General features: G+C 35.2%; 1 protein-coding gene across 2 annotated transcripts in view; it reads left to right on the forward strand.

Annotated features, from left to right (window-relative positions):
* Nucleotides 1–17,153, forward strand: part of LOC118191056 (cytochrome P450 4V2-like) — a 54,270-nt gene that overhangs the window by 36,627 nt on the left and 490 nt on the right. Inside the window, exons 8-10 of one of the 2 annotated variants that reach the window (XM_085827312.1) lie at nt 7,140–7,313; nt 11,211–11,277; nt 12,371–12,550. In XM_085827312.1, coding sequence (XP_085683438.1) covers nt 7,140–7,313; nt 11,211–11,277; nt 12,371–12,550 — 421 coding nt within the window. The remainder of the gene's footprint in view (nt 1–7,139; nt 7,314–11,210; nt 11,278–12,370; nt 12,551–17,153) is intronic. The other variant, XM_085827318.1, reaches the window with a different exon arrangement.

Genomic DNA, 17,153 nt, shown 5'->3' on the forward strand with positions numbered 1-17,153 from the left:
TACGTTTTCATCTTCTTATTATGAAGATATTTGCTCCTTCCCGCCCGAACTTTTCTAAGTCAAAATTTTTCCATCTTCCAACTTTCGCACGAAGAGTATAAGCACCAGCTTCGCCTGTCGGCGTGGAGGTATCTCCTTTGTAACATCTATTTACCAAGCCTATGGCACATAATCATGACAGGCAGTAAAAGTGGAGTTCGACCAAAGGCCTCCTTAGCCAGGATCATTATTACTGACCAAAGGCCAAGCTGGGTGATAAAAGTTTATCTCAACAACTGTCTCAATTACCGGAAACATGTGCGAGTAAAAGCAAGAAGATATACCAGATCCTGACTTCTCCGTTATGGTAAAAATCATGGAGGTAAGAAAGGAAGGAGTGGCCAAACCGGCACTACAAGTGAAGCACTGCTCCCAAGCTGCGGTCACCAGATGGGGTGTTTTTTGTTTACATACAGAAGCTCGCTTGACTGCGCTCTGATAATATTTCGACACACGGCAGTTCAATACAAATCGAAAAATGGGACTCTTCAGCATAAAAGAAACTTTCATACTGTGATGGATAATAGCAATTTGTATAGTTTAGTGACATTTACGCAAAAATCACATCTTGGTTATTTTTCGATAACTAACAACAGCGATTTTGATCGTGATTGGATTGAATTATTTAAATATAGCAAAGCACACGAGGGCTATCTGCCTAAAGGGAGGGATGCCTTCGTGGAGGACTTTCTAAGGGAAACTGGCTCGTATACATGTTACACATGGGGAAAACCACGAAAACGCCCCTGCAGCCAGCCCGTTCGCAGGATTCGAACCTCGGACCGAACTACCAGTGTTCAGCGTTTTTACCGCTCGGCCGCTGGTGGGCCTCTCTTTCGGACGGAAGAGCGTCTGTAAATATCTTGTTTTAAGGACAGCCTGTGATTCCTATATTTTGTTGTTTTTCCGCTTGTTAGCCGATGTCCAATTTGGTTTCTCATGCGTTGGGTGACTAACTGGTTACAGATATCAGCTGAGGTCTTTGTGATGTATCTATTTCTATTTGTCAACGGGAGTGAAGTTTTAACAACAAAATAAAAAGAGAAATTATGCGGTTGGTCAAGTTTAACTTCATATGTAATTTTTCGGCCTAAGTGGGTGGAGAAACCGAATTTTCTTCGAGGCTTGTGCGGGTGTTTAAGCCAATGAGATGGTTTTGAGTTTTTGTCGTGGTAAAATTCGGTTAGGGGGCGTTTTCCCTGCTGCGGGTTATCTGCGCAAGTGGGCTTATTATGCGTTATCTTTACTACTAAAGGAGCATTTTTCTGCAAGATGATTAAAATATTTTTTCCAACGTTGGGTACTTGCCTATAACGGCATTGTCCACTACTAAGCCCAGAAGTGGTCGCCACTTTGTAGAGGCACCTAATAGGCGATGATTAAAAATATTGTACGAGCTGCAGTTTGCACATTTTTAAAAGAGCCTTTTTCTGCGAGCTGATTAAAATTTAGTGCTAGAAGTAAAGAGCTCTTTACCGAGAAAATTTGCACGGATTTTCCACTCTTCACCAGAATTTCCGGACAATCTCTTCCGAACACGAAAAATGGACATTCCCGAAGTGGTTCCTGTCATACGGACGTTAGAGATAGAAGTATTTGTCACTGGTATCGGGCACCTGCGCTTCCTGACTCAGACGTGTTCCAGATACAAGTATTTGTCATTAGTATCCAGCACCTGCGATTCCTGACACAGGGAAGTTCCAGACACAAATATTTTGTCAGTTTGTGGTATATATTATTCCTGAAAATAACGGGCTCTTCTGAAAGTATTTTTACCTGAAAAATAGTATTCGCCCTTTTTCCAGGAATTCGTGTACAGAATGGACTTCAACGTGAAAGTGATGGTTTATCTTCATTTTAAGCTGTTGTTTCAAGGAAATTGTACACTCCCTAAGGATTGTCGTTTCGAAAAACAGACTCCCTTTTGTGAGTGATGATTTAATTTTTGTTCTTCTCTGTCTTCTCTAATTCCATAGTAGACTAAGTAATATTCATTTACTTTATATATGTAAAAAAAGAAGTAATTAGAAAATTTTAAGTAATAACCAGTTATTTTAAGGTCTGTAAATGAAGAATGAAGGATTAAAGATTTTTTTCACCAACTTAATTTGCAAGCCATGGAATGCTAAAATTTTTAAACATACTATATGGCTAAATTTCCTTACAGCTGCCCTTAAGACTGTTTTCACAGCTGTCTTTAAAATAAGAAATTTACAGAAGCCCTCATTTATTCAGCACCTTCAGCATTCACAAAGAAAAGTGAAGCAGCTGAGCCAATTAAATCTTCCTTTACTGCCCAGGCAAAAAAAAAAAAAAAAAAAAAAAAAAAAAAAAAAAAAAATCGCTAGGCGAAAGACCTCTCCGTTATCGTAGATAGTACAATTCACAATCAATTGGGAAGCAGTAAAGAAATCGTTTCCATCCAAATGTTCAGAAGGAAATTCTCCCTATCTTTGTTAGAAAAAACGAACCATTGAAAATTAAATAAAGACTTTAACTGTTACAAATAGATATATCTATCTACTACCACGCTGTTTACAATTTCAATTTAAACAAGATACCTAAATAATGATTAATTAAATAACATAAGCACAATTAAAAATTTACGACACTAAGACCAGAACGCACAGATATACAGGGTTCATAGAAAAGTCCTTTTAACCCGAAAATTCTTGCGAACGAAGAAAGCTACAGTTACGCAAGCGAGCTAAAGGTGTATTAAAGCTATTAAGCCCGACCTAATACAAACGACAGCAGTGCCCCTAGTGGCGAAAAGATAGGCATTGCAAATCGAAAACGAAAAGAGATAGAGCAAAATTCCAAATTAGATAGTTTTAAAGCATCAATTAATTAGTATGAAAAGACATTTGTTCACACGGATAAGATAAATTGTCGACTGCATAGCCAAAGATGTCCGCAATCGATGCTCTCCATTTTGTGCAAACGTTTGAAAGGAATATTAAGAAATGCACACCTATTTTAATCACGAAAAATTCCTATTATTTTCGTAGGTGTTAAGAAATACACACCTTTTTATTGCATAAAATACGTTCGTTCTTACGTCAATACAGTTTGATAACATCACACACAAAAAAGGTACACTCACTTCCAAAAGTTAAGCACGAAGATGTAAAATGCCAAAAAAATCAACAAATACTGCTTTGATTGACAAAAAATTCGACAGGAAAATAGCATATATATTTATGCATAAAACCAAATCAATAATTACATACAGAAATTAAAACAACATTAAATTTTTGTAAGTTATCAGATAATGACATACTGGAGACTTAAACAGAATTATGTATAAAATGAAAATAAACAGCAAAAAATGGAAAAAGAGACATTTAATAGGGTATGTGGCCCCCCCTCATCTGTATACAAAGTTTACACCTTGTGACCACGCTTTCAATTAGGTGGTCAACCACCGCAGAAATAAGCAATCGCCATTCTTGTAGAGCAGTTTCCAGCTCAATAAGAGTGGCTGGAGGTGGGAAACGTGAAGATACAGCAAGACCGAGAGCATCCCAAAGATTTTCAATGGGATTAAGGTCGGGTGAATATACTGGCCACGCCATACGCGCAATCTCTTCACTCTCCAGGTAGTCACAGACGATGTCAGCTCTATGGGGATGTGCGTTATCGTCCATTAAAACAAAAGTAGGGCCAACTGCTGCAGCGCACAATCTCATAACGGGTTCTAAGACTTCATCTCGATACCGGACAGCCGTCAAGAACTTTGTTTAAATATGTGTAGGTCCGATGCGGTATCCTAATGAAATCCCTGTCGACACCATAATACTTCCGCCTCGGAATCCGTGATGTTCGGCGATGTTTTGGGACTGATTGCGTGTTCGTTGTTCACGCCATATCCTTATACGCTTGCCATCTGGTTCCAGAGCAAATCTTGACTCATCAGTAAACATGACATTACCCCAGTCAGACACATTCCAATTGACATGTTCCCGGCACCACTGTAATCGTGCCCCTCTTGATTGGACAGATAGAGGAACACAAACTCGAGGTACCTGGGCTTACAGTCCACTCGTATACAATCTTGGGCGTACAGTAGCTGCAGATATCTTGGCCGTACAGTAGCTTACCATAGATGTCACACGTGTGGAGGTCGCTCTGCGATTCCGCTTCACTACAATAGCAATATATCGATCTTCCGCGGGGGTTGTAACCCTTGGGCGACCGGCTACGGGCCTTCGGACAACTGTCTGTGTGGTTTGGAATTGTTTCCATAAACGTGAAATTACAGTATGATGAACGCCGAAGAAAAGAGCAACATCTGTGATCGCCCACAGCGCTCCACAAGCTTCAATGCGCCCCACAGCGTGCCAGCGCTCAGAATCTTCCATTCGTCTTCTGGAAATCATAGAAACAAATATGTCTTGAAAACAAATTGTACGAAAGTTTGAAACACCTTCTATCAGCACTTACAATCAACTTTTGTAACCCTTCATAAAGCTGGATTCTTATAAGACTGCCTTTTTTGCATATTTCTTGACATGAAAGCGCGATTGGCTGTTACCTAACAAATTTGCATACTTCCATCTACCTCTGCAACGAATTGCATCCTCGTCAATTCTGATTGGCTTCCGGAAATTAGCATTTTCCTCTCCGTGCTTAACTTTTCGAGGTGATTGTATGATTAAATTACACGCAATTTTTTTCATTTAAACTTATTTCCTCGAATTTCATAAGAAATTCATAATTTCAACATTCTCATTCAACTAATTCAATTCTCACTTCGCGGCAAGGCAAAAATACAAAAAACTCAAAATATCTTCATTTTTAATTTTGTTAATCTTATTCAATAATTTTTGTTAATCTTTCAGATTTTAACTGAAAGATTTTTAAAAATCTGAAACACCAAATACATCTTAAACAATTTTTAAAGAATTTTACATTTCAAATTACAGTTTCTACGCAAAAAACATTCGGGCAGCAGGCAGATTTTTCGCTGCAAAAAACTAAAAGTTTCCTTTTGGTCCCACTCGGCAAAAAGACACTGAAGGTGCAGAAAGCCTTAATTCACTATTCTGATACGTTTCAAATCTAAACAAGTACAGCTGCTATTGTTAAAAAAAAATAGGCACTTAAACAATTTTTAAACTGTTGATAATTCTACAACTATTGTACGCAGATTAACAAAAGGCATAAACGCTTTAACCGGAAAATAAGAATAACATAATTCAATGATTTTTAAAGCAAAAAATTTATAATTTTCCAACACATAATAACACATAAGAATAAAAGAATTGAGCTCACTGAAACGAGTAACTGATTGGGTGTATATGCATGTACTTTCGGTGCTGCCTATTGCAACCAAAAAGGAAGGTGCACAACTGCATGTTATATCTGTCGTATATAGAAAGTTTTAACATTCTGAGGTTACTCGTTTTTGAGTTATGCGAGATACATACATAGGCACGTACGTACAATTGCCACGAAAAAATCTTATCTGAATCCATTTTAAATCAGATTTATGATTCGTTTGAGAAAAACGAGTGCTTTATCCTGTCCTTACGTACAGATGTCACGCAAAAACATCGTTAAATTGCATTTGATAGCAGTCAAAATGGATATTTCTGTTGTTACCCGGAATTTTTCGTGATTACAATACTTCTTTGCTCCGTACAAGGAAGTAAAAACACCGCAAAAGCAATCTGTCACACTGTGATAGCAAGTTAATTGTTATCTTTCGCCATCGAGATTATAATGAGGTTTGAGATTATGCTGTTTGTATGAAGTGAGAGCCAACACTTTTAAACTAAGATTTTAACGCTTTCAAAATTAAAGTTTTATAGACGTTACAGTATAACACAACATCACAATCAGCATTGCGCACTGCTTACAATTCCGAAATGTGAATATGCAGAGTAGAATTGTGCATCAGTTGCGGACATCTTTGGGTATACAGCAGACAATTTATCTTATCTTTATATCGTTTCGTAACACTAATTGATGGTCTAAAACTTTCTAATTGGCTATTTTACTCTCTCTCTTTTCATTTGCGATTTGCAATCCCTATCTTCCAAATTTCGCCACTAGGGACGCAGCTGTCGTTTGCATTAGGTTGGCCGTAGTCGCTTTACTGTACCTTTACCTCACTTGCATAGTTGTAGCTCACTCCGTTCTCAAGAATTTTCATGTTAAAGGGGCTTCCCTGTGCATATATATATATATATAAAGAGAGAGTATTAAAACATTTTTTACATAAAATATTTGGGTGAACTGGTATAATTAAATAATTTAGAATGGTTCATCAACTAATTTTGGATTAACAGAAGCACAGTGTTTTTCCAAGGGCAAGGAGTTCATTTGAATCTGATCCACCTCCTCTTGAAAACGCTGAATCAGACTTTGATTCCATTCCTCTCCTTACATAATTTTTGTATTTCTCATATCTATTATTCTTCTGGTTTGGTAACGATTGTTATTTTTTACATCTTTATAGGGAATTTTGGTTTTGAATTTCATTTATTTCAGTATTTGGTTCTAAATTTTTTATTATACATATATAATGTGCTAACAAAACTTCTCTCATCAAATTTTGTTGTGGAAGATATAACAAGACTCTACTGAAAGTCATAGAAATATTGATCACCACCATATTACCGTATTACTTAAAATTTTCACGGAAGTAAGACTTATTAACTAAATAAATTTTTCGAACTTCTGCGCATTTTTACAAGCATAATGCACAAAGTGTTTAGTATACATAGAGCACGGTCTAGTATTTGCTTTTCTCACTTTGAGGCACATTGATTATTCTCTAATAAATTTTATTCATTTTTATGAAACTTACTGCCCAAGTTCAGTGCACACTGAAATCATAATTCCTTAAATACAATGACTGAATACTCATATAAATAATAAGACTGTCCCTTTCTCCTGTTTAAAAAAAAAATGTACTTGTTAATCAAAGAATATTGTTTTAACATGTAGTTTACCCTTTATTTTCAAAATGTATTTCCTCTATAATTCTTTTAAAAGTAGTATGAGATGAAAAGAAGTTTTTAGGGAAATTTATTTTTAGAATGTTTTTATCATATAATATAAACATTTTAATTTATTTCATGCTAATTTAGGGACATGACACTACTTCTATGGGTATAAGTTGGGCTTTGTATCTAATAGGACTCCACGAAGATGTCCAAGCAAAATTGCATGAAGAAATGGACAGAATATTTGGGGATGACACTGAGAGACTTGTGACCACAGATGACCTGAAAGATATGAATTACCTCGACTGTGTGCTAAAGGTACGAAACATATGCAATACGTTCAATTACAAAATAAAAAGTACACTGAAAATCGTTTAATACGAAACTGAGGGGACTGAAATATTTTTGCGTGTTAAAAGAGTTTCGTGTTAAAGGATATTAAAAAAACATATATTCAATAAAATTACGTTTATTAGAGTACGTTTTATTTTCACAGATATGTATATATGCATATATTTAATAAAAATCAATGAAACAAAAGCAAAACTTAATGAAATTTAATGCAAAATTTTCAAGTTTTTTGAAAACCAAAACACTTACGGAGTTTTAAAAAATAATCTGATATATTGTCTTTTTTAGCATCTAATCGTGAACAAATTGTTCAATGTTGATCATTTTGCTATTCATTTCACCATTGTTTAGACGCTCATTCTACCATTGGAATGTGTGCCTAAATAAGTGCGCATACTTTTTTTTATGTACCTCATTTCAGATAACGTGGGAACAGGAGCTGCATTATTTATTGCATTTTCGTCGTCGGAATCTGCACTAATGATATTTTTTTAGCTTTTAACAAACTCCAAAACTCCTGTCTTCGTCTGCCTTAACTGGGGCTGTACACACATTATCATCAACTACTGCAACGAATTCTTCCGATAGTACAGTAGGACAGTCCATTAATACAGAAACTTTCTCGAACAGTTCATTAAGTATCGGCTCAGTTTCAATATCCTCCTTCTCCATTTCTTTTGCCGCTAAAGCATCTGATACTTTTGAGAATCGTGCGTAACGAAAACAATTTTCATTCGTCCTTGGAGTCACTGAATTCCATGCAGAGTGCAATATATGAAGAGACAGAGACATGCAAAGTGCAACATATGAACCAAACTCACTGATTTTTACTCACACTGACTACGATGTACTCGTCACCGAATTTCAAAGCCAACGCATGATGTTTGTGTGGCGTTTGTAGGGGTGGAAGGCGAAAGTACCTAGATAAACAAAACTGGCTCGTGTAACAGGTTATTCCGAGGGTATTTCAAAGCCACCTTAGCCTCCTTTCTACGAAATATGTACACCCACCTCCCTTTTATTTCACATCCCGCTTAAATCTCGCCTACGAGGCCGGTGTCTTCCGTATTTTGTTCATTCCCAGAAATGATATCTTTTCGTGTTAAGTGATTTTTTTCGTGTTACGAGACACAAAATGTATACATAGTAGTTTGTCGGGACCTTGGGGGCATTATTTCGTGTTAACCGATATTTCGTCTTAAGCGTTTTTGCTTTAAACGTATTCCACTGTATATCCAATTATAGCCATATACATAAAAATTATTTTGTATGGCTAGATATTATTCCGGACTGTTGTGTTAAGGGCTTTCTTATACTCCGAAGTATTTCAAAAGTCACTACTTATTGATCTTAGCGGCTATTTGTTACTAATTCCCAGACGCGCATTAAATTGTATTAAAATATCAGTATACAGAGATTTGTCAGGATAGGTCTCTTATCCTCTATATTCGTTACGTAGATAAACGGAGACTCACTGACTCTCGCGTGCTTAAATTCTAATTCAAATCCCAAATAAAGCTTGAGCATGAATTATAGCGCTCTCTTTGCGGAACTGAGGCATGACACGGAAATCATGTCAAAAGGATGAGATGTCCTTATCGGTGTAGTGGTTAGCGAGACTGGCTGCCATATTGTTGGGCCTGGCCTTCAATCCTGGTGTTCTTGAATCCTGGTCCTGGCCTTGAAAGTCTTCGACGTTTATTAGAGTACCGTTTCTGTGCGCCAGGAATAAATTAAAATGCAAAAGTCCTGCCGAGAATTCCAATGTTAGAGGAAGAAGAATGGTAGACTCTCTAATCTGCCCACCTCGAAGTATTCTTCATGAAAACTTGAACAGAGCTGTACCATTACTGCAGTGGGGACTATAGCTGTAAAACTGGTGGTGAAGTTCTAGTGATCCATTTGGTTCTTCATGTCCTGTCAAAACAAATATAGGAAAATAAGAAAAATAAGACCATCGGACTCATTCTTTAGGCAACATTTCTCAAACCTCTTTCGAATAGGAACCACTTTTACAAACAACCATGTTCTGTAGACCACATAACACTTACTTCCTACAAAAGGACTTTTTACCACATGTTTCTGTACTTAACGTATTTCCTCACGTATTTTCTTCCCCCTTTTGTTTTACTAATTTTATCGTCCGAAAATTAAGATGGCAAAATTATGCGAATAATTTAATTTTCTAAGCACGAGGCTACAGTTAGAATATAACAAATGAAGAGTAGTCAAGGATAAACCTTATAAGACCTTATAAGGTGAGATATAAGCTTAGTACAATGAGAAAATTTCGCATATTAAGTTCGTGTAATGCAAAAACGGACTTTTGTGATACCCCAAAGCATTATGGTTATTGAAGTACTGCTAGCTGTGTTTCCACTTCTTAAATCGTTCTTACACCAAATAGTCCAAAAGCTGCAAAGATATGCATACAACATAACTCATAGCAAAAAATAAATAATATTTGCTGAATATTTCGTCTTCTACTTTAGAGTTCGCCAGTCAGGGATACTTTCGTACCATCTCTACTAAAGTTTTCCGGATAACGTGCAGCGCTGCTTGACAGGAACTTGTAATTTTCGGAGGGCTTCCTTGTTCGTTTCAATAACTTCAATAATCTGAGCTTATTGCAAGTTTTCCGCCACCCTCACCATCCTCCCCCCGGATTAGCTCGATATAATTATCATCTCTACTTAAATTTTTGAGGGCAGAACAAACTCTTCTCATTATTATGAGAACTACGACTACCTCAGAAACTGAAACTACATATGCCGTTACCCATTACAGAAATACAGCTATCTACTACCAGTAAGGAACTGTTATGGATCACCACCACCAGTATTCTCGACTACGTCTGCCTCCACCACATGAGCTTTTGGTTATTTCGTCTGAAAGGAAATTCCTATTTTTTTAGGGGGGAAGGATCTAGAATAAGAAAATTATACTAATGTGATTACTTATGTGGGAATTTATATTATCACAAAATGAAAAATATTTTCACTGAGGACACTAAGTACGCATAATAACTTACTGTACTTTTAATTTACTTAACTTTATTTAATTAACTTTTTTTAATTTACTTTAATAATAATAACCCTGCTCAAATTCTCGTAAAACAGTGCTCAATTACAATGAGTGTACATTAAGTACTCAATAATATTCTGCAATGGAAATTAACAAATTTGACAAAACGATAATAACTAATGCCAAACTTACGGAATATCAAACCACATGGCTTTAGTAAATCAAAATATTTTAATTTTTCACACTTTACACGCGATACTACAAGAATTACAAAAGACACATCAATGCATTTGATAATTTACTTAAAACACAATGAAATAACTAGCCGAAAAATGTTTTTGACTTGTCAACGCTGCAAGTATGAGTGGAATGGGTACAAAAGCGAGAAAAGTTTCGAGCCTCTCAAGCCAGAAAGCAATGCTGACACATTTTTTTTTTTACAAAAAGAAAATAAAAAGGGAGATTAAAACCAAATGGGAGTAAAGATTAAAAAAAAAATCAAGAATTCTGTTTTAGCTCTGTTGGGGGGGGATGCAACTCCATAGCAGTCACCCTGGATTCGCTACTGGCTGTAAGTAAAATTTTAGTTCTGAATTCCGTTTTCATATTTTATAAATTCCCATATAAAATGTAAAAAAATTCTGTAGAGGACGACATCAAACTCGTACAATTCGTGTTAAACAGATATTTAGAATGGATATCACGAACTAAACGTCATTATTTTCTAATATTTTGTAAATAAAATTAATGTCATAAATCTGATGTATGTAAAATAACCAATCATGATTATCATACTAACTGGAGTATTAAGAAATTAATTTATTACTGTTTTAAATTTAGGAAAGCCAAAGGCTCTATCCTTCGGTGCCTATAACAGGAAAACATGCTACTAAAGATACCAAGTTTTGTATGTGTTAGACTTTTCATTATCCTTAATGCTATGCATTAGAATATACTTTTTTCTAACAGTTTTTGTTATAAATTTACACTTTCTGTGAATAACTAATTTGAAATATATAATGCTTTTTAGTGCTTTGTTTAAATATGTAAAGAAAGAAAATGGCAATATAGTTCAATTTCTTAAAAAAGCCCTAATTTGAACTTGAATTTTTTTTTTATTATCGATTTCATATTTTGTAACACTTCAACGAATTCTTGATTAAAAAACTAAGCAATTTCAAATCGAGCAATGGCAATACTGTGCGGAAAAAAAATAAAATTGACATTTTTATCTCCAGCGCGCGAGACTTTGCATCGGAAATTCTAAAGATATGCTCATTTTAAAATTATTTTGCGCTGTTGCTGTTGTATTGAAGTTTATGGTTTGAGTACGTAGAACATAATATTCAATAAATAAAGGTAACACACATAACGTTAAAAAAACGCCCCTTTGGACGTAATTTAAAATCTGAAAGCTTTCAGATTTTTTTTATATAATTTATTGTCTTAAATAAAGTGAATTACTTTATTTTCACTACATCCAGAAATAATTTTAACAGTAATATATCGTAAAAGCGGTTATTGCTGATATTAGTAATACAAATGAAAGGTTGTTTATGAATGTACTCAAAAATATAAAATTTTGTATTTAACAATAGAGGTTATCTGAACGAACTCACCATTCAAAAACAAACAGCATCGTTAAAAATACCAAATATAACCATGCGTCGTGGCAGATACACCATTCTGTAATCAGGCTTTTGGTAGTATTTTGTAATCAAGCGTTCGGTACTATTCTCTAATCAAGCTCTCGGTAGTGTTCTGCAATCAGGCTTTCCGTAGAACTCTGTAATCAGTCTTTCGGTAATACTCTAGTAATACCATTTCTTTATTAAAAAAATGCTTTATATAACTGATTGCAGACAAAAACGAAATTAATAAATCTGAAAGCTAGATATTAGCGTTTTTTTACAATAAAATATACTGATTTAATAGTTCTAAATCTATAGCTGAATTTATTTACTTTCTCTTTCGAAGTTCACATTTTTTTCTTTTTACAGCTGGTTACACTATACCTAAAGGAGCTTCATGTTTTGTATTCACTTACGAACTGCATCGCGACAAGGATGTTTTCCCAGATCCGGAAAAATTTGATCCTGATCGTTTCTTACCAGAAAATTCTCGTAATCGCCATCCTTATGCCTATATCCCATTTTCTGCTGGTCCAAGAAATTGCATCGGTAAAAACTATGTTATATTTTATTTTAACAACTCTAACATAATAGATTATGCAACAAGTATAATATAACCATAGAATGTATGCATTCTGTTAATTATAATGCATCATACACTGCTGGCCATCCAAAATGCAACACGAAGGAAAGGATGAACCCAAATTTATTTCAGAGATTACACATAATATCGATGTTAATTATACATTAATTTTTAAATAAGCACAATACAATTTCATTAAACACGGTAAAATAATATAATAACTAAGAATATATTATGCACAGTAAAATAACATGCAATAATTATACACAACAAAAAATACATAAGATTTTTCCATAACGCAAGCTAGCCTTAAAGGTAAGGAGAACAGGCTGAGAAACCTCAGAGATATAGCGTTGTTTGCGAAGTGTATCGACAATGCATACTAGGGGTTGCGGAAGAGAAATCTAATACCATCCCACATAATAACACCGGGTGCAACACTCGTATGATGATACACCATTACAAATGCAAACGCAAGTAAAAGGTATACGAAGCAATGGACGCATAGCGGACAGTCCATCGTACTGTAAGTGTTATCGAATTGCTCGTGCAGACACTTATTGTGGTGTTACACACTGCATTCGTTGTGATACTGTATCGAATGTGGCAGTGAGCTCCACCAGTGCCATCCGCATAATATGCCTGTCTTCCCATAGAGTGGTGCGACGAAGTGGTTGCAATTACTCCTGTCCATCAGTTCCTCTCTCATGGCATCCACCGATTCCGTATTCACATTACTGTTGCTTGGCTAGGTGGGACACGATAAACGATTTCCCTGAAGGATAATCCGCAATCTCTGTACGCTATGAATCTGCCTCGATCGAACGCAGAAACATGCTTGAATGATGGTCGTCTTTTTTTTCTACGAGGCATACTGAAGCTGCTCTCGTAAGTAAACTCGCAAGAGAACAATTCACGTTATTCAAAACGACAATCTTTCCTCAATTTATATATGGATTGTAAAGAGCACTGCAGTCGCCCATGATGTGCGCGTGCGCTGAAGCAATTTGCATGTTCCACCGCGGTATTCACATGATGCAAGTTTCATGCTGTTTGTATGCTTCCTTCAGTATTTTGCATTTTGGATGGCCAGCAACGTATTTGCTCCCGAATGATTCCTGTAAAGAATTTTGTTCACGAGAAAGAGGAAAACAGACGAAAATTTGCAATTTTAGTGAAGTATTCCGCCCTCAGCTAAGCAAGTAACTTTTCTTGGAATCATTCTTGCAAATTCTCTCACATATTCCCCACGCATATTATTCACGTGCTATTATTCAAGTTTCGAGCGTAATTCCTCGAAACAATATTCTATCAGTAGACCACAATTAACTAATTTATAAATTCATTTTGCATCTCATGCTATGCTACGCCCAGTGTGGGCATACTCTTGTAGAACAAATGGGAAACAGCTGCAAACAGCGCAGAACTCCGTTTTGCGTCAAATTTTTAACTCACACTGGTGCGTTCGAAATAATATTATGCACCAAGAGTTGCAAATTGTTCAACTCCGTGCATTTTATTTGGCGAGGATCTTTGAAATCAGAATTTATAACTATGATTACAAGAATATAAATAACAAGAAAAAGGCTATAGCAATCTGAAATCCCAGAACTATATTAGATAAATAATGTATTTATGCATTCTTACTTTCTGTTACGTAAATTTATTCATGTATTTTCTGTTGTACCTTCTGTAAATTTGTATCTATCAGTGGCTTTGGGTAATTCTCCTTTACCAAATAGCGGGCACTTGCCTATAAGGCATTGGCCACTACTAAGGCCAGTGTATTCTTATTTTTACTTTTATGTATTGGGCATCAGCTCAGCAGCTTTCGCATTCCTTTTTCGCATTTTCTTCTTATTTTTATAATTCCTAATTATTTTTTTAGAAAAAACTTTACTACTACTTTTCTATTATTTTAGATATTCCTTAAAGTATGTCTGGAATCTCTATAGCAATTTCTCAAATTAATTTGATAACGGCTAGAGCACTGTGCCCAGGAGCCCTGGTGTTTGGCCGCGTTTTACCACGGAGGTGCTTATTTTGAAAACGCCTCGCGTATATTATCAAAGCAATTTCTAAATTTCGGTTTTTATGTGAAAATTGATAAAAATTCCATTTCATCTAAGTGGGTTGTGGCAAATGGTTAGTTTGCCACAACTATAGTCAGCAGCCAGCTATGGATAAATTTTGTGCATAATAGAATTATTTTCAGTCCACATTTTCAAATTCAGTTTGCATGCGTGAATTTGCTTCTATTTTAATAAGACTGTTCTTTTTTTATTATATCTTTGTCGTATACCCCATTTGGACTGAACAGAAGTGGATGCAGTATCTATATCAACTTTGCTAATAGTTTCCCCTAGTAATATATCCATGAAATGATTCATTGAATAGGTGGAGTTTTTGCAATTTCAAGTACAATTGTTATTTTCTCATTTCTCAGAGTTACTGAAAAAAGGAAAGAAACGTGTGTCATAATTTCCATTTCAACTTTACTTCAAAATTTTAGTTTTTCAATAAATGAAGATAATTTTTCGCTAGCTTCTATTAAGGTCTTACCAAATCCTTGCTTTAATGTGTTTAGTTCATTTAAGTAATCAAATATATCTGCTACATAGGCAAGCTGAAATATTGAGCATTCTTTTTTCAAAAGCTATAATTAAATCACAATTTTGTTTAGCTTTGTAATCTCCTATTCTAATTAAAAAATTTTTTTAGTGTGCGGCCCTTGGAAAGCCACTGTATTTCGATTTGGATGTAATAAAAATGCAAAGTATGAACAGCACAGGTTTCACCTTAAAAGAAGCACAAATATATGGTGATTAAGCGCTTGGCCCTGATACACTTTGCTACATAACATTTACTACAGTAGTTAAATATTGTTCTTAATTCGTTGGGAAATCTTTTGATGGGAATTCACAAAGATGCAAGGCAGTGCATTATTCTATAGTAACTTGCAGTTTCAGTCTTGATGTATAACAGAAGTTCAAAATCTTGGCCCAACATTGCAGGAGAACTATCAGTGCAAACGGAGTCTGTCGCATTCTTGGATATTTGATACTTAAAAGAACATTTTTTTAAATATGATTGAAAACCACCAGTTCAATAAGTTCCATCACTTCTTTTCCTTTCGTTTATTACGCAAACGTAAACAACTAACTTCAGTTCAATTAATTCGTTCAGTTGACTATTTAGTAGTTTTACTTGCAGTTTACTACTTAAACCAGATCTTGAATAACATCGTTCAGTAACAGAATCCGCTAAATATGTGTCTCCCACCTTGTTTGTGTGTTCTCGCGCACTTCTGCTTCATAACCCAACACAGTTTTTACAATTTCAAATGCACATGGATTTACCAGTTCTTGAACGGTTCTTTGGCTTTTCGTTTTCTAAGTATACAAATATGTCATTCGATAAGAAGCTTCTAGAGACTTTTGGACTACGACCACGTCATATTTTGACTGTCTTCTTCCAAAGGGTATCAAAATGTAGCTTCTTAGATTTCAAGACCTTAGGACTATGTCTTGCAGGTTCACCATCATGATGATTGTTGAAATTCTGTAATAACATTCATATTTGGATTTTGAAAACATTGTGCAACGTAATAATGCTTTGGTGTTCATTGCTTACTCTCCTTTTCTGCTGTACTTTTGAATCCATGAATTTAATCCGTCCATCCATCCTTACCACTGGGCAAATTTCTGTTGTCCGCCAATGGAAAGACCATCCATAATGGCCTTACCAATTGCCGTTTTTCTCACATAGCGAGAGTATTTTAATCAGTAGCATGCGTTGTTCAAATAGCATAAAATTGCAACATCACAAACGACAGGGTATTGGTTTTTGTTATTAAAAGAGGCAAAAGGAACGCTTAGAACCCATGAGCTTAGTCCTAAGACGGATATAAAAACAGAATGCGGGATCATCTATGTTCGTCGCTTTCAGAAAATTTAGATTTAAAATGACACATTTCGTTTCTCCCTTTTCGTACACATTTTAACTTTTTTCTTTTGAATTTTTATGAATCTTCTCACTTTTAGTTTAAGCTAGCATTTAATTAACACTCGGAAAATTCTTTTTCGTCCGAACTTTATCATAAACTTTGTCCTAAACGTTGCCATAACGTTTACTAGTTTCTCACAGGGGTCAATTGCTAGTTTCTGTTAAAAATCTAGAAAACTTCTATCGCTTCGCTTATGTTCAAGATATGCAACTGAAAGCTCATAATTTATTACTACATTTTTTAGTTTGCTTGATTTATAATTTGCTCACAGATACAAGCAAATAAAACATTGTATGCACTTTGTTTTTCCCTTTCTTAAAATGTAATACTAATGACGCCATCTATCGGTAAAAATTTTAATTATATTTTTATGTTGAAAACAATGCGCCTTTGTAACAAAATTTAACCCAACTGAGAACGTTAGTTTCCTGATCTTATATGATTTTTTAGGAAAATTTATAAATTTATGTGATATTCAATATTAAGGATTTGTTAAGTAAATGATAAATGCAGTTAGCAATTTTTGTGCAGTTTCAGCTATGTTTGACGTTCCCATTACTTTC

The sequence above is a fragment of the Stegodyphus dumicola genome, chromosome 1 (assembly GCF_044657685.1).
Source record: "Stegodyphus dumicola isolate Sdum_Otavi_A_Nest chromosome 1, ASM4465768v1".
Lineage (NCBI taxonomy): Eukaryota > Metazoa > Arthropoda > Arachnida > Araneae > Eresidae > Stegodyphus > Stegodyphus dumicola.